Source organism: Rhinolophus ferrumequinum, chromosome 24 (genome assembly GCF_004115265.2).
Source record: "Rhinolophus ferrumequinum isolate MPI-CBG mRhiFer1 chromosome 24, mRhiFer1_v1.p, whole genome shotgun sequence".
NCBI lineage: Eukaryota > Metazoa > Chordata > Mammalia > Chiroptera > Rhinolophidae > Rhinolophus > Rhinolophus ferrumequinum.
In genome coordinates this window covers 35,715,059-35,733,594 of record NC_046307.1, presented here as the reverse complement: position 1 = coordinate 35,733,594, position 18,536 = coordinate 35,715,059, and the positions used below count along the sequence as shown (strand labels likewise).

Genomic DNA, 18,536 nt, shown 5'->3' with positions numbered 1-18,536 from the left:
GCATCTGAATCACAAAAGGAGGCCCACAGGGATATGAAAACCCAGCGTGGGCCTTGTGGAGGAAGACGGGAGCTGTGTTCTGGAAGATAAGCCGGAGTTAGCTTGTTCAAGAAAGTGAGAAGCGCATTTCCTCCTGGGGGAAGCGCTTGTGCAAAGGCCCTGTGGTGGGCGGGAGCAAAGCAGATGCACAGGATTGAGCAAAGCCCAGCATGGTCGTAGCATGAGTGAGAGAGGGCATGGTGTGAGGCCAGGTTGCAGAGGAGGCCAGGGCCAGGTTGCAGGACTGCTGTGGGCCACTGTGGTCCCCATCCAAAGCACATCAGGAAGCCACTCAAGGTTTTAAGCAGGCCCGTGACATGAAGCAACAGGGTTCTGTTTCGTTTTTTCTAAGGAGCACACAGCTCACAGTGGCCCATGCGGGGATCGAACCAGCAACCTTGGTACTACTAGCACCACGCTCCAACCAGCTGAGCTAACCCGCCACCCCAACAGGGGTTTTTAAGTGATGTCACTGGCTGCTTATCAAAACTAGAGTTCAAATCTATAGGTTGGTGCAAAAGTAATTGCAGTTTTTGCAATTTAACCTTTTAAACTGCAATTACTTTTGCACCAACCTAATAGCTTTCTGGATACCTAAATGAGTGCTCCTTCCTGCCCAGGTAATTCACTGTATTGGTAAAGGAGGCTGTTGAGAATAACAGTTAAAACGTTGGGTGCTAGAGCCAAATTTCCTGCGTTCAAATCCTGGCTTTACCTCTCATTAGTTGTGTGACCTTGGAAAAATTACTTCATCTCTCTGGGCTTTAATTGTCCTTTCTACATAATTTACCTCCTAGGGCGATTACGAGGATTGATTCTGTTATTATTTGTAAAACACACAGCAGGGGCCTGAGATACAGAAAGTACTCAACTTGCATGTTAGCTTTTATGTTTGCTCATCGTTTTGCCATGTGGCGCTCTTACCCTCAGTTGCTAATTCATCCTCTGGCTCTTCTCTTCCCCAAAGACTCTTTAAAGGACACAAGAAAAAGGCTCCTCGTGTGCAACTGTTTTGTTAACTGCTGTATCCTCAGTGTCTAGATCTGTGCCTGGCACTAAGCAGATACCCATTATTTAATTGTTGAACAAGTGGATCAATGGAATGAACGAGCGACACTGAGATGGGGGCAATGGATTAGGAACCAGCACCAGGGGGTTGGTTCGTTCAAGCCCACTTATCGCCGCTCCTGGGCGCCTCCACGCTGGGAAAGCAAAGATGCGTCAGATGCTGACAGGGGTAGGGTCCCAAAGTGTTAAGGGAAGCAGCTGTGACTTGGAACGCAGCAGGCCCAACTTTGCGCAGCTACTAGGTGTCAGAGCCAGGACTCAAGCCCAGGAGTGTGTGACTCCCAAGCTCCTCGTTGCCATGTCATAGCTTCGCCACTCGAGGGCCATCTGGCCCTCTGTGCAACTCCCCTAAGCTTTACTTTCTTCATTTGTGAAACGAGAATAGTGTTACCTCCTTCCTAGGGTGGCTGTGACAAGTCTGAGTGAGAGAGTGGATTTACAGAGTGCTTCTCCTGGTTCCAGTCGTCTAGGAAACACTCAGAACGTGATAGCTGCTGTCATCCCTTCATCCATCCCTCCATCAACCCAGTCATTGCATCCAGCAGCTGCGTGAGGAGAGCCTGTGCTGCCGTCACACTAGTGCCAGGGGACACAGAGGCAGACACACAGACCTGGTGCCTCCCCTCGGGGCACAGAAAGTGCAGAGAGGGTGGCAAACACTGGACAGTCGTTACGAGCTCTGGGGGGTGCTATGGAAGAAGTGAAGGCAGATGAGGGAGAAGAAAGGGACAGGGTGGACCTTTGCATTTCCCTTTAGATGAGTGGCTTGGGGAAAGCTTCTTTGCCGAGGGGTCACGTAAGCTGAGGACTGACGGATGCGGGGGGAGGCCAGCCAGGCAAAGAGTAGAGAGATCCATCCCAGGCAGGAAGAGCCGCACATGAAGGCTTTAAACTGCACGTGTGGCAGTCAGGTAATCTCTGATGAGGAACTGAAGGCGGTTCTCGCAGCTGGAGCTCAGCAAACGGGAGAACGTGGCAGCAGAGCAGGGTCATGTCTGTCGGAGGCAGTCTGGAATGACACACTCGCAAACACGGCATCTGGATTTTAGAGGAAAGTCTGCGTTCCCTTTCCCAGACCTCCTGCCTCCTCTCACTGGACCCAGAGCAGCCCTGCCGAGAGAGCTGGGCCCTAGGGCTGCAGAACAGGACCCACAGGGCCGGCTCCCACAGTAGAAGGTTACCTACCGCTCAGAGAAGGCCCTTCTCTCCCCCCAGAAACCTCCTGTCCAACCCCTTCAACTGCAACTGCCACCTGGCCTGGCTCGGCAAGTGGCTGAGGAAGAGGAGAATCGTCAGCGGGAATCCCCGATGCCAGAAGCCGTTCTTCCTCAAAGAGATTCCCATCCAGGACGTGGCCATCCAGGACTTCACCTGTGAAGGTGAGAAAGCTGTGTGCAGGGCAGGGGGCAGAACCTGGGAGGGCAAGAGAGGAGAGGCCAGCAGGTGCTGAAGCTCAGGACCTCCTGAGAGCGGACTCTACTCTGCCCTCAGGCATGCAACTAGAGCAGGAAAGGGCTCTGCAGGTCTGCCGCTAGACCATGGGGCTCCTCCGTGCAAATTAGGAAAAGGTGCCTCTTTCTAAACACACTTTGCTTCCATCAGTCTCAAGTTTGTCATAATATACCGATTTTGTTAAAACCAGACACTTTAGAGCACTGTTGAACCAAATACTCTCACCCCCACCATGTTCACAGTGCGACTGGTGCCCATGAGATGATACAATGCCCTTGTGCAGTACACAACCTACACAACTGTACATGGACGCCCTGGGCCTCAGTTTTCCTGCTGGCCTCATGAGGCTCAGTGTGTGTGAATGAGAAGCACACTTCCAGATGAGCTCCTGGAGATTCCTGTCACTGGCTAGGACATATGAACACCTGGAGAGCCAAGGCATTGGGTGTCAGGATACCAGAGGGTGTAATCTGTTTGCATAAGTACAAGCCAGCACAGTTTTTACTTGGTCAGCTTTAGGTTCTCTAGAGACAGGTTAACTGGTTTCCAGATTAACTGAGTTAAGGTACAGTGGGCGCTGGGGATGCAGTCACCACACAGAGGGTTTGTGTAGTGGAAGAAGGGAAGAACAGGAGGAGAACGAGGGAGAGAATGGACAGCGCTCAGCCCTGCGCCCCAGCCACTCTTTTAGTCCGTTTGGTTCATTCCTGATTGCGCTAACAGTGACCGCTTTCCTGTGTAATACTCGGTCCATCAAGATTCTAGAGTCTTCGTTTTATGTGAAGTGTGGTAGAAGATGGGCAGTCCTGCTCCCCAACCAGGCAGGTGATGTATTTTTTCCCCTCCAACCATGGATGAGACCGGTAGGCTCCCCCATCCTGGTCTGGCTGCAGCCAAGGGCTTCCCTATACTGAAGACAGCGTGGTCCCACACCTGGCCTTGCTCACCCGTCCGCACTGTAGGAGTCTGTCACCTGCCCTGCTGACTCTGGGGCTCTCCACAGGCAACGATGAGAGCAGCTGCCACCTGGGCCCACGCTGCCCGGAGCAGTGCACCTGCGTGGAGACGGTGGTGCGATGCAGCAACAAGGGGCTCCGCACCCTCCCCAAGGGCATTCCCAAGGACGTGACCGAGCTGTAAGTACCCCCTGGACACCCTGGAGCCCGCCCCACCTGCATCCGTCACACGTTACCCCAAGGCTACCTGGGGGAGCCCCACTTGAACAGATCCCAGTGAGATGGCAGCAGAGCCTCGGCCTGGCCTGGGAACAGCAGCAGCTTGGACATGGGACAGGGAGCACTCCTCCCTGTGCCTCTGCCTGGCAGGTGACAAGTCCCTGATCCTCCAGAATACAAGTGGGAGGGTTACTGTCTCCTTTTCTGTATCCCCTCCGCCAAACCCCTGCTCTGTACTCCGCCCTTCTAGATTCCCTAACAATCTCTCAGTCTGACACCAGACACAGCACAGAATAATCGTCAAAACACCATTCGGCAGGCACTATGGCTTACCAAGCACCCCACGGAGATGACCTTATGCCACCTTCAAACAACCCATTTCACAGATGAGATCTGAGTCCTGAATCCAGTTCACTGTCCACTCAGGAGCCTTCTTATTTCACAGCCCAAGCTCCTGACACTAACTCCTCAGGGGTTGTTTCTGCCCCAGAAACTCCCAGTTAAATGAAAGACATGTTGTTTTCTTCCTGGGGGGCCCTTAATATTGTGAAGAAAACCTGATTTCTGCCCCTGGAGAGCGCAGCAGTCCCACAGGCAGGGCATTTTCTCTGGTATGTACCAGCAGCAGCCAGTCAGCATTGCACACGCACACCGCCCACACAGCTATGCTCACTGCTGTGTTCCTTCCTTCCTCATACCTTCACTCAGCACACAGTTGTGGGGTGCCTCGTGTGTCAGGTACTCTGCTAACACTGGGGAGACAGTGGTGAGCAAAACGGGCATGGCCCCTCCTGTCGTGGGGTCACGGTTTCTTGGGAAGTTGGACATTTGCTCCGTCGTCTCAGAGGCTCCTGTGCGCTGACAGCCATGAAAAGTGCTGCACGAAAGAGAGGCACGGACGCTGTGATGTGGTAGAGGTTTGACTTCGATGTGACGTGCAGAGGAAGCTGCTCTGGGGAGATGAAGCCAGAGCTGCAGTCTGAAGGGAGGCGCGGAGGGCGAGCAGGGCGGGAGGGCTGCTGCACGCGCAAGTCACTGCTTGAGCACAGGCCTGCGTTAGGAGCAGGCAGAGCCAGGAGAGGGACTGGCGGAAACCCAGCGTGCCCAAGCAGGAGACACACACACCGCCGCCACCACCACCACCCACGCCTCAAGCTTGCACTTTCTCCCCAGACCCCAGGCACACCCCTTCCTCCAGACCAACTTAGCCTGTGCCCTCAGACCCAAGCAACAGAACTCAACCCAGATGCCTTCTCTGGGTTTCTCTGACGGGCTCTGCCCTTGCCTCCTGGGGCGGACCCTGAGTGTGCCATTGTCTTGGAATAGCAGATAGGTTCCTGGGTGTGTGTTGTGGTTTCTGGCATCTCCTGAGACCCAGGGAAGCTGTCACCAGGGCTGGAGACCCGAAGCAAGGAACGGAGGTCTTAACAGTCACTAAAAAGTCCGTGTCGGCCCTGGGCTGGGGCTGAGGCCGTGCCCTTGGAGATCTGTGTGAGCAAACGCCCCTCACACAGTGAGCTCCGGGCCCTTTCCTCCACCGGGCTGTGCCGTGGGTGGGGGGCTGCAGAAAATGACCCCGGTACCTGCCTCCTTCTGGGGCTAATTGAGTGCCAAGTGACACATGTCAAAGAGAAGAAAATGCCATAAAAACAGGCCCGTGGATACTGTTCCCCAAAGCTCATGAAACAGAGATTGAAATAACAAAGATAATTGGCTGTAATTATAAAGTAAACTTAAGAGCTTTGGGAGGAGACCCGATTTCCTGCTCTGGAAATGATGGTGCTTCCCTCAGCCAGACGTTTTGCAAAGCTCACCAAGGAGAGCAGCACTCACCTCTGTCCCCAAACCATCTCCTGGAGGGGAGAAGTGAGGGCGGAGAGCAGGAGAACAGATGCCAGAGAACGTGAAAGTTGGCAAGCCCCCAGGAAACGGGCTTGGAGGCCTGTGGTTCAGGGCCATCACTGAGCCTCCAACGCTGACTTCCCAGCTCCCTCAGGCACCATTAGTTATCTCAGGCAGAGCTGCCAGCTTACAAAGCAAAATTAAGTTTAATTCATTGAGAAGGAGAAGAAACAAAGTTACGTGACATTTCTCCAAAGGGCAGGGTGTGAGAGCCTGTTGCAAGCAGGAGAGAGCAGGGCGGTGTCGTCCCAGTGGGAAGTGGTATTCCTGCATCCCTCCGCCCTTCTCTGTCTCCTCTCTAGTCTCTCTGCTTGGGGGAGACAGGCCAAGCTAAGAGCTGCTTCCCTCGCATCTGCTCATTCAGTCCCTGCGTGTTGTCGTTGAAGTAGGGCTGTAGCACCACGTGCCCGCTGTGTCACGATGAGCACCTCCCAGGGAAGTAAAAAGTCTCCCCTTCGGGAAGCAGCCCCGTCAGGATGAGAAAACGGTTTAGTCTGACCCCAGATCCCATGCCCGTGTCCAGTATCCCAGAAGTTCTGAGACTGTGGGGTCTCCAGACCCCTTTACGTTTGTCCAAAGCATCATGGAATCGAAGAACTTTTGTTTACATGGGTTCTATCTATTGGCGTTAACCATATTGGAAATTGCAACTGAGGTAGTTTTTAAATATGAGTTTATGAATTCATTTAGAATTCATAATATTAATAACATACCCATTCCATATTTATATAAAAAGCATTCTTTTATGAAAAACAAACCCCAAAAAATTGAATCGAAAAGAGTGACATTATGTTTTTACAAATGTAATGGACAGCTCGATTTTCATATTTGCTTTAGCATTCATTCATTTTTTGTGTGACATGTTGTTTTGGGTTAAGTCTAAGTAGAAAATCTGGCTTCACACAGACATGTAGTTAGGAAAGAAAGGAGAATTTTAATAGCCTTTTCAAATAATTGTCGCTATTCTTCTTTGATGATACACCAAACCACACAGTGATCGTTTCTTAAGCGCCAATTGCAGCGTGGAACTCGAAACCATGCTCAATGACATGAAAATCCCCCGGTCTGCCTTGCACTCTGAATGGAATTTTCCCCCTGTGTGGTCTTATAACAGCACTCAGTGGTCATTTGGAAAATACGGATTCGCCGAGAATTATGCAGGCCTTCCCGATGCTGACACGTTGCATCACACACGACCGAAAATGCCGCAGCCGTTCATATCACCACCGATCTCATCGGCAAAGCCTTTAAGTGAAGGGACGCTGTCAAGCTCAATGTGGCAGTTACAAGCTTTCTAGAATTGTAATTTTCACTTGAAAGCTCAAATTTTATCATCGCCAACAAATACTGTCAGTAGTTTTCCCTTGAAGCGACAGGCTCACTCTGTTCATTTTTGAGAAATTGTCTACTGAATATTTGTCTCGGAATAACTTGTTTGCGAGCCATTCTTTTAAGTAAAAATGGTGTTTGATGGGGCGAGACAGGCTGGTTCAGCTTGTAACATAGGTGCTCTTCCTCACGACAACCAATGTACTTCATCTGCAATCCAGGTGCTTTGTCCACACTTCGCATTTCATCACAGAGAATATTAAAAAGATGTGTGCTCAAGGGTTGAGATTTAATGCAATTAACCATTTTTTACCGCATCATCAAGGGCATTCTTAAATGAAACTGGCTTTTTTCTTTTCTTTTTTTTTTCTGTCCTACAAATACATGGAGGTGGAGAATGTAGTAGCCACTGATACCATTTCGTGCCACTGCCTTGATTCATACAGAGGTGCCAGAAATGTTACTCACACAGTGCAAAAGGAAAACAATGATTTAATCTAATCACAAAAATAGTCTGAGCCTCAGAGAGCCCGGAAAGAGTCTAGGGGACCACGAAGGGTCTGTGGGTAACACTGAGAACCATTCAGGTCATTGCACACGAGCAGGCAAAGCATACATAGAGACGCCCGCCAGAAGTCAGCAGTAAGTTCCTGATTTCAAAGCACGCCTACAAAGTCTTATTGAAAGCAGAGCAGAAGCAGATGTGGGCCATCTCAGCCCCCAAAGTCACTGACACAAATACCCCATGCAAAGGGAGGACCTCATCGGCTTCAGAGTGCTGCTATTGCTGTGCCATGAGTCTTCTAGACTCAGAGTGCCATTCTGGAACAACTTAAATCTAAAAATCTGTCTGCTCCCATTTAAGGGAGCAAACGTCAGGCCTTACAAACATCAGGACTTCTGGTTCTGGAAGCAACTCCACAAGCCCACATCTCCCTGAGGGCTACACAGGGAGTCAGAATCCAGCGCTTCCCCCACCCCCACCCCCACCCCCTCCGCCAAGCCACTCCTGGTTAATAAGCAGGTCGTTTTGATACTGATTTTGGTCTGAGGACCCTGACCTTAGATTTTGTTGTCGTACCACCGATATCCCAAGGAGAGGGGAAGGGAAATATGGCGTATGTCGCCCCAGGAACAGCTGTTGGAAGAAGGGGTTTCTATTGGGATATGGGGTCTGAGGATGTCATGGGAAGCTGGCTGGCATTGCAGGCGCGCACACACACACACACACACACACACACACACACTGTGCACCAATAGCAGACTTGTGAGGGGTGGGGCTTAACCAGTAGGACACAGGCTGAGACGCAGCTCTTTGAGAGTGAGGATGGCAGGAGATGACAAGAGTCACTGATTCAGGGGAAGGCGGGACCTGGCCTGGCACCAAGTAGCTCCAAGGGATCAGAGAATGGAGGTCTGGGGTACAGCAGGCAGCTCAGAGGAAGCTTTCTCCTCATCTCACATCCAATGAGGGCGAGGGACGTGCATGCAAGACAAGGGGCAGAGCCACACAGTCAGTGACAAGCACAAATGAGTGACAGTGTGTGCTCCGGAATAGGGAGGGATCCAGGAAATCCTGCCCACCCAGGGCCTTTAGGAAAGCAGGGAAAGTGCCTTGTCTACATGAAATCCACCACAGTTAACCATTTATAGAGCATTTACTGTGTGCCAGGGGCTGTGCTGGATTTTTTTTCTCGTGTGATCTCATTTCATCCAACAACCCCATAAGGCAGGTATTTTTACTCCCATTTTGCAGATGAGATAACTGAGGCTCAGAAAGGTTGAATGATTTCTTAAGATCAGCTTGCCAAGAAGCAGCAGAGCATAGACTCGAGCCCAGGTCTGACTGACCCCAAGGCTATCCCTTAGCCACTAAACTGTGGCTTTTTGTCCAGTTTTGTCCTCTTAGCAGAGGCCCAGGTCCCTATGTGCTGTGCCCAGTGGCCTGCCTTATTGGCCACTGCCTTATTGGGGATTTGCAGAAGGTAGCCACAGGTCTCCTTGGAACCTGCACCTGTATTTAAGCAGGGAGAAGGCAAATCCAGCACCCCTGCCAGGACGCTGTAGGTACCTGTCAGTGGTTCCGTCTGGGTCCATCCTGACAGGTGGACCTTCTTGTGCAACGCCAGCTTTCTGTGCACCCCCTACCCCCCAGCACTGGGCAGGCTCCCCAGAGACTTTATAGAGCAACGGCCCATCACTGACTGCCTCCTTGCCTTTCTCTGGCCCAGGGAAAGGGACAGACACTGCCTGCAACCAGCCGGAGGGGGTGATCACATCTTTGGAGAGCAGGCTGGCTCCGGGCATAGTAGCACTTAGGAGGCCTGGCGCAGGCTCTGAGAAGACCTCAGCACGTGGCTTCCGCAGAGGACATTTCTAGGCCCTTGGGCAGTCACGACCATTTGTGGGGGCCACTGAGAGCTGAGAGAGCCCCCTTCACTCCATCAAGTGTTTATTGAGCTTATTGTGCCAGATATTGTGATGGGAGCTGGGAACACAGCAGCCACGGGGACAGATAAGACCTCTGATGTCAGAAACTTGGAATACGGGAGATGGACTCTACGAAAGCTAACCAGTAAACTGGGCATTTCAGACGGAATAGAATAGCATGTCCCAGGAAAGGAAAGGAGGGAACGGAGTAGAAAGAACATGTTTTGTGAAGACTGCAAGGCGGTAGGTCCTTAAAGTCAAGAACGAGAAGGCTGTGAGGTGGAGCAAATAGAATGGAAAAGAGGTTGGTGTGTGCTGAAAACTGGAGAAGGGATACGGCTCTTTTTCCCAGGAGAATGAGGGAGCCAAAGAAGAATTTTAAGCAGCAAAGTAACATGATCTGATTCTCATTTTAGAAATATTACTCCAGAAGAAAAATAGAGAATAGGCAGCAAGGGGATGAGTATCTGTCTTTCAGTACTCGTATGTATTATTGGATGGAGTTATGTGTGTGTGTCGATATGTATGTATACAGTCAAAATGTATTGAACACTAGTGTGCCAGGCACTGCTCCAAAAGCTTTTCACAGACACTTTTATTTAATCTTCTTGATCACTTTAAGGTGGTGATTATTATAAGCCCCATTTTATAGATGAGGAAACAAGCTCAGAGAGGTTAAGTAACTTGCCCAAGGTCACACAGCTATTAGCTATGTGAGCCTCTGCTGCCTGACTCCTGAGCTGCTCCTGCATCATCACCGCAGGCCGTTGTGGAAATCCTGGCATGGAGTGGGAGCTCCTGGAAGGTGGCTGCCCTCTCTGTCATTCACCATTGCGCAGGCCCCTAGAGTTTTGTGGGGGTTTTTTTGGGGGAGGAGGCAGCAGGAGGCACCAGTCAACAGCGCAAAGCTCGAAACAGGACTGGGAAACGTCCATTCACAGAGATCTGTATGGATTTTCATGCGAGGCAGGTGTGTCCTCCTGTGCTAGTTCTGGGGCTGAAACAGCATTTAAATGCAGGTCAACATGAAGGTTAACCCACTGGAAATGCTCTGGTAGTTCTAAGGCTGGCGGGGCAAGAGTGCAGTCTTCCGAAGGCGTCCCTCTGGGGCCTGGGCTGCAGGCTGCAGACAGCTTTGGAGTCCAGAGTTGTCACGAAGGGCTTCCTACAAAGAGAAGTTTTCCCACACAACCACATCTGCATTTCTGAAGGGAAATCTTTTGATTGGTTATCTTCTGAGCTGCGATGCCAGGTCTCCAGGGACCTGCACTTAAAGCTGCTCCCTCCCAGCGCCGCGACGCAGCCGCACCTGGGGGTTTCGGGGTTTTCATCATACAGATGAAGTTTCCTGAGCATGTGCTTTGCCAGCTAGTGTACGGGCTGTGTGGCGAGCACAACAGAATCAGTTCTGCCCCATTAATCACAGAATCACACGAAAGAAGTCACCATGGGGGTTAAACGCTGTGAACAAAATGTACCGAAAGCCTTGGGAACCTGTCGTGTCGCCGGTGGGTGTGGGAGATGATGTCAGGGAAGTGATACTTGAGCTGAGATCTAAGCGTCTGTGGGAGGTGACTAGACAAGGAGGGAGACGAGGGACTTGCATGTGCAAAGACCTGTCCCCCCAAGGGGAGCGTGGGGCATCTGGGGAGGAGTAAGATCAGTGGGGTTGGAGCCAGAGGTCCAGAGTTTGCCGTAAAAAGAACCAGAAAGGGAGTCAGGGACTGGGATGGTTACCTTTGCATCAGTTCGGCCAGGCTGTGGTGCCCAATGTTTGGGCAAACACCAGCTAGATGTTACCGTGAAGGTATTTCGTAGATTCAATAACATCTACAGTCAGCTGGCCTTTTACGTGGAGGAGCGTACCTGCGCTGATGTGGAGGTGGGGCCTCCTGTAATCAGTTGAAGGCCTTAAGGACAAAAAGCTGAGGTTGCCTAGAGAAGAAGGAATTCTGCCTCCTCAACGTTGTAACACAGAAATCCTGCCTGAGTTTCCAGCACGGTGGCCCGCCTTACAGATTGCAGACTTCCCAGCCCCCCAGTGGCGTGAATCAATTCCTTTAAATAAATATATTCTCTTGATAGGTGTGGGGCGAGGGGAGAGAGAGAGATGGGTACTCCTTCTCTAACAAGCAGTGGAAGCCAGGGAAGGATTTTAAGCAGGTAAAGAGGCTCATCTGATCACCAGCATAGCACTGATCAGAACCAGGCGGGGGCGCCGGGGAGCTGGCACAGTGGGCCCCGAGCCTGCGGAAGAATCTGTCTTGGTGCTCATCCTCCAGGGCCCTAAGCCGCCCTGTCTCAGATGAGGATGCTGAGTAGAGGCCATGTGGTACTGTGGTCAGAGTGCAGTGAGCCACTTGCTGGCTGTGTGACCTTGGGCAAGTGTTTCAACATCTCTGAACTTCTGTTTCCTCACCTGTGAATCCCTGTCACATAAGGGTCTTGTGAGGGCTGGGTACAAAGTGGGTGCCTTGATTCAGCACATATGTATTGACCACCTACTGTGTGCTGCTCTGTACATGGTCTTGGGGAGAGTCAACACTAGACAGTTTTAGACGAGAGTTCTGCCATCGTGGAGCTTAGCAGTCCAGTGGAGGAAGATGTCATTAGTTGAACAATCTCACAAATAAATATTAAATGACAAATGTAGTGTGTGCTGTAAAGGGGAGAAGGGAGCTATAAGAGAGTAAACCGGGGACCCAACCTAGTCTGGGAAGTCAGGGAAGGCGTCTCTGAAAACACGCCCGTGTGTGCCCTGTCTGCCTGGTTTCATTCTGCACCTCTTTTCCAGGTACCTGGAAGGAAACCACTTAACGGCCGTGCCCAGGGAGCTGTCCACCCTCCGACACCTGACACTTATGTAAGGAGCTGGGCTTGGGTGGGACATTTCATTTTCTCTCCTGGGGGAGCACGGGAAACCAATATAGAGAGGGAGGGAGGACAGTGTTTCAGGCTTTCAGCATATCTGCACTTTTCTCCCTGCGCGGGGCAGGGAGAGGCAGCTGGGAGAAACGGGTCGGTCTGGTGTGCCTGCCACCTTACCCAGTGAGAACCCCAGCGCCTGGCATCACCGACCTTCCATATCACTTTTCCCCTCGGCTTGGAGGGAGGTAGGAGAGCCTCTGACTTTCCAGGGCCGCAGTTAAATTCCTGAGACCCTTCAGTCTCCAGCTTCTTGCAGGTTACGGCTGCCCTTATGATTGCCAAAAGCATAAATGGGCACTTCTCCTTCCTCCTTTAGTTTCCCAGAAAATGTTCTAAGTACATGGTTCAAATTGAGGTTCCCTCAGGTGGTAGCTGCTACCCAACTCCAAGTGGGCCAAGACACAGGGAAACCCCCAAAGGAGGGGCAGGGCTGCTGGGTGTAGGCAGGACTCAGGAAGCTGGGTGGTCTGAGATTTGTCCCTCAACAGCATCCCTGTCTGTCAAGGAGGTGGACCCAGGAGGGCGTCAAATAATTCCTTGGCTAGTGGTCATTGAAAGATGCCTGTTCAGGGGTGGGAGACCATCCACAGGGGAAAAAGAGCTTTCATTCTTTCAGAATCAAACAGTGTCCCACTTGGGAAAGTGGGGACCACTGAAGAAAGGTAGAAGAAAGCCACCTGCACCTCATTCAAACTGGCTTCCCTGATAAGCCCGAAACCAGCCTCTAGATGACAATCTCTCAACCGCGGCATTATAGATATGAGGGGCCAGATAATTCTTGGTTGTGGGAGCAGTCCTGGACATTGTGGGATGTTTAGCTGCATCTCTGGCCTCTGCCTACTAGATGCCAGTAGCTCCCTTCCCCAGCAGTGACAACCAAAGCAGTAGTTCTCAACTTCAGCCGAATACAGTAATCACCTGAGTAGTTGGTTTGGATTTTTTTTTTTTTAAATGCTGATGGTCAAGCCCACCCTAAACCAGGCCTCAGAGGATGAAAATCTCCCAAAGTGATTTTAATGTGCAGCTAGTGTTGAAAACCACTGCTCTGAATATTTACTCCTACGGAGAAGCTGGTGGTTGTAGCTGGCAGAGGACTACACCCTCACCTACCTGATTCCCCCTAAGAGAGAATCTGATAAGAGGCATAAATGAATGCCAGAAGAGAGGGAGGGTAGAGGGGCAGTGAAAGTAAAAACCGATAAGGAAAGCAAAGTACTAGAATCAGGAGAGATTATCTTATGTGTTATGTTTTGCTGGTAGAATGAAATGGATGGATAAACATGTAATGGAATGATTGACTAGCTAAGTGAATAGATGAGTGAACGAACAATTGTTTGACTGATTGCTTGAATAAATATTGAATGAATAAATGAACTTTGGATGAATGGGTGGGTAGATGCATAGGTGGGTAGATGGATATATGGGCGGATGGCTGGATGGATGATGAAAGAATGGGGGGAAGAAGGAAGGAAGGAAGGAAGGAAGGAAGGAAGGAAGGAAGGAAGGAAGGAAGGAAGGAAGGAAGGAAGGAAGAAAAGAAGGAAGATGGATGGATGATGGATGGATAAATGGATGATGGATGGATAAATGGATGATGGATGGATGGATGATGGGTGAATGGATGGGTGGATGATGGATGGATGGGTGGATGGATGGATGATGGATGGATGGATGGATGATGGACGGATGATGGATGGATGATGGATGGATGGATGGATGCTGGATGGATGGATGCTGGATGGATGGATGGATGGATGGATGATGGGTGAATGGATGGGTGGATGATGGATGGATGGGTGGATGGATGGATGATGGATGGATGGATGGATGATGGACGGATGATGGATGGATGATGGATGGATGGATGGATGCTGGATGGATGGATGCTGGATGGATGGATGGATGGATGGATGGATGGATGGATGATAGGTGAATGGATGGGTGGATGGATGGATGATAGGTGAATGGATGGGTGGATGGATGGCATGTGTGAACATTGGGAATGACCCCCGTCGGATACACTTAACGGTAAACTGTGACCCTTTTGTTTTATTTTTCCTAGTGACCTGAGCAACAACAGCATTAGCGTGCTGACCAATTACACCTTCAGTAACATGTCTCACCTCTCCACCCTGTGAGTACACTGAGGTGCTGGCAGGAAGTAGCCCGTGCCATCCCTTCCTCCTGACCCCCAGGCCTAGGTCCTCTGCTCTAATGATCCTCAAAGCTGTGGCTGCCCCTGCACAGGGCAGACCATAATCATCAGGAGTAAAATAATGTAGCTCTGGACTCCACTTCCTGGGCAGTTAGAGAGCAACTGGCGCCTAATTACTTCTGAAAAAAGTCCTCTTTGGAGCTTTGCAAATTTCTTTCCCAGTGGAGGGTTTCCCTACACAATTCTATTTTGTTCAGATCCATTTATTTCGCATTAGCTCTGCATGTTGTGAGCACTCCCCATTTGACGATAGAGGGAGATGATGGCAAAGCTGGTTCGGGAACCAGCCTGCTAGAGAACATGGGAGGAAAGTGGGGAAATGAAGCCCGTGATGGGAGATGTTTCTCTTCCCGTTATTGTCGCGATGCTTCTTCTCACTATATTAAAATGGAGAAGATAAACTACGTGCGTGGGCTGGTCCACAGCGTGGACAGGGTGCCCACGGGGAGCTGAGATAGGAGAGCCGACCACGCCGTGTGCTTCTCCACAGGATCCTGAGCTACAACCGGCTGCGATGCCTCCCCGTGCACGCCTTCAAGGGACTGCGGTCTCTCCGAGTGCTGTGAGTACCCGGGGCCCGTGCACCTCAGGCCGGGTAACAGCAGGCAGTACTGGGCGCTCCTGGTCCCCACTCTCCTTTGCTCGGTGCCCACTCCGCCCCCATACATACCTGCCCACCTACCACCCTCATTTGCTCGGTGGGGCAGAAAGAGCATACGCTTGAGAGGCTCCCATCCCGGGCCCAGCCCACTGCCACAGTGCAACCTTGAGCAAATCACTAACCCCTCTGAGTTTCTGTCTCTTCACCTGTAAGAAGGGATCAGTAGTGCCTGCCTCGCGAGGCTTAGGATATGCGGTCCTACTCTGTGCAGTCGCAGCACAGTGTGTAGCACATAGCGCCGTTTCGATGACCATTATTCCACAGTTGGTCCCTCTCGCTTCCCTGTGACCCTCCGTAAGGAAACCCAGCTCGTACACCAGAGACCACAGGCTGGTAGCCCAGGGCGCTGGTCTAGCTCACTGACAGCTATTAGTTAGCATTTGTAGTCTGCTCATAGGGTATCTTCTTTAAAAAACAAAATTTTAGCAAGTAGCCAACATTTAAATATCAGGAGGTTTCTCATACAAACCCTAATTTCTATGCTGTCTTGGAAAATGGAGAGGCCTGGCCATTCCAGAGCTTCCCTCTGCATCCCTGCCTGGCTGAGTAGCCCTCCGCGTTGGATGGGGTTATGCAGTCTGCAGTCTCTACACCTGCCACCCCCAGCCCCCGTCACCTATAACACCTGCCTGGCCTGCCCCACTGAGGCAGATGGAGTCACCTGTTCTCCAAGCACCACTCTGCCCCGTCCTAGCTGTGTGTCTTCTGATCCATTAAATCAGATAATAATGCTAACTGCCTCTCAGGCTCTTATGAGGATTAACTGAGATACTGTATATGAAGCACTTGGCCCACGGTAAACCCTTTGTAAATATTCACTTGTTATTAGTGTCACCATGTTGGCACTTGCAAAAGCAGGAATGGCACCTCACTGCCACCCCCAACCCTGGGCCTGATTGTCTTCTGATTTTTGTAGCTTCCCGTCTGGCCCCTATTTTGTTAGCCAAGGAGGATCCTTTGAATGAGAGCAGAGGTGCCAGACACTCTGCCCCCAAACCTATCAGCCTCTTACCTTTCTGGCCCATTATTACTATAATGGCGATAACCATATTGGGGGGGAGGGGATGCTCTTCACGGCCACTGCCTCAAAGCACGTTTTACAACAGTGCTGTGAGGTTGAGAGGATTATGCCCATCTTAAAGGTGGGAAAACTGAGGCCCAGATTGGTGAATGAAGCGGCCCAAGGTCCAGCAGTAGGACGCTGCAGACTCCAGCCTCCTGACTCACACCCAATGAGCTGGTCCATTTCAGAGCTTCCCGGCTGATGTGATTTATTGAGACCCAGGAAACACCAGTGTCAGCGACAACTCCGCCACATGTCATCTGCGTTGTTATTAAAAATCAATTCTCTGGGGGCAAAGGAGTGCCTGCACTGACAGTGTGCAATCTGTTATTGTCACTTATTTATTACCCACCTTCTCTGGGGAGTTGGAGAATGGAAACATCAGCAGAACCATTTCCCTCTTTGCAGTTGAACACCACGGGAGAGGGGCTCATCTCATTGGCTGGGGCTGAGGCTGGACCTGCTCCCCCTTCTACCACCCGCTTCAATCCCAATCTCTTGTCTCCCACCCCAGTCTTCCAGTTCTGTGCAAAAGTTTGCTGCCAGGGCATGTGACCTGCCAATTTTAATGGGATCTTTGTGCATATGTTCATAATTAGAGTGGTTTGGGGTAGGACAACTCAACACATAATGGGGAGAAAGAGAATGCTTGCCTGTCCACCTGTCTGTCTGCCTGGGTGGTAGAGTGGACCTCAGCAGGGTTTTCTTCTTCCTCAGCACCTCAGGTGCCTCACTCCAGAACCACCACTGTCATTACTGCATCAGGAATACGCATAAATAGACAACACACTGTGCCTGCTTCTTGAATTAAGAGCTGGTAGATTTTAGCATCATGACTTTAGAATCATGGGATCTCGTAAATAAAAAGGGGTCTTAGAGACCTCATCTCAACCGTCTACCTCAGTGGGGAGCAACCGTTTCCTGCATAAGGGCTACTTCAGGAAAAATAAAAATGTTCATGGGCTACATTTCTTTTATGATATTTGTATCCTTTCCCCCTAGTAATTGCACATCTAGGAATTTATGCTAGCGAATAATCCAAAATGAGGGAAAGGTTCTGTGCATTAAGATCTTGGTTGCACTGTTATTTTTAACCTAAATTTTACATGGCACCTACAAGTGCCGCAGTGGGGAAATGTTGAAGGGAACCATGATGCCACCAGTCAATGAAGTGCAGCTATTGTAGGAGGTAAAGCTGAAAGCTGGATGGCAATGTGGCAAAGCGTTTGCCACATAACATGACAGGGAAAAATAAACCTAATCTGTCCATCTGTTACAGTCATAACTGGTAAGCATTTATATCTGAGGAAGCGTTGTAAGGGACATGGACAAATGAAAAAACTCATCCATGGCTAACTGCTAGGGTTACATCATTTCCAGAATAAGTGAAGGTGAAGTGAAAGATGAATGAAGACTAGCGTATTTACAATTTCGAGAGTTGGGGGGAAAAGGGGTTTTTTGAAATTGGTAATTGAATATCTGCAACTGCATTTAAGCATTTGTGTATTTGTTTCTCATTTCTAAAGGGTCTCATCATTTTGCTTAAATTTCAGAAATGACCAGAGAACCAGGGAGGCTGGCAGTCTGGGGTGGGGGAGAAGGAGCATCAAGGTCCCACCACAGACTGAGGCCCAAAAGCGATCTGGAAAGCAGAGGAGGCACCTGACATTTAAGAGAGAGAGACAGAAACAGAGACAGAGTGTGTGTGTCGGCGGGTGGATATGAACACATTTCAGAGACTATGAAAGGAGGGTAGTCAGGGAGCCCTGAGTACAAAACATTGTGTGAAAATATGCTTTTCCTGCTTCGCTCCGAATCTAAAAATAGCTAGATGAGAACATTCTCGCGGACATTCTAGTTCTTCTTCTGGGATCTGTGTGTTCCCTGATCTTTGCCCCACACCGAGCCACATGCCTTGTGTGTGTGTGGTCCCGACTGTCACTCTCCAGCCCCAGCAGGCAGGAAAGCCACCTGGAATCAGTTAGCGCGGGGAGGGCTGATTCTGCATGTGCTCACAAGGGAGGGACTGGATTAGCATTCATTGTCCTCAGTATTTTTAGCTCCTAGTCCCTGGAGTAAGATGGTCTTTGCTGTTTATGCACAGGGGGCTGTTGGTCATGCTCTACAGACTGCATAGATCCTCCCAATGACATCCCTGCCAAGGGCTCTGTTTGCCCTTTGTTGCTTGGTTACCTTCAGAGACACAGGAGCTCACTCCCTTCCCAGACAACCCCATTTCATTTTTGACCAGCTGTTGAATTTAGATAATTCTGG

The 18,536-nt window shown here is 50.5% G+C and overlaps 1 protein-coding gene across 1 annotated transcript in view; it reads left to right on the top strand.

The window, feature by feature from the left end:
* The window catches only part of SLIT3 (slit guidance ligand 3), a 555,128-nt gene that overhangs the window by 487,862 nt on the left and 48,730 nt on the right, over positions 1-18,536 (top strand). Inside the window, exons 19-23 of the mRNA XM_033096396.1 lie at positions 2,323-2,486; positions 3,563-3,695; positions 12,190-12,258; positions 14,386-14,457; positions 15,029-15,100. Of these exons, the coding sequence (XP_032952287.1) occupies positions 2,323-2,486; positions 3,563-3,695; positions 12,190-12,258; positions 14,386-14,457; positions 15,029-15,100 (510 nt within the window). The remainder of the gene's footprint in view (positions 1-2,322; positions 2,487-3,562; positions 3,696-12,189; positions 12,259-14,385; positions 14,458-15,028; positions 15,101-18,536) is intronic.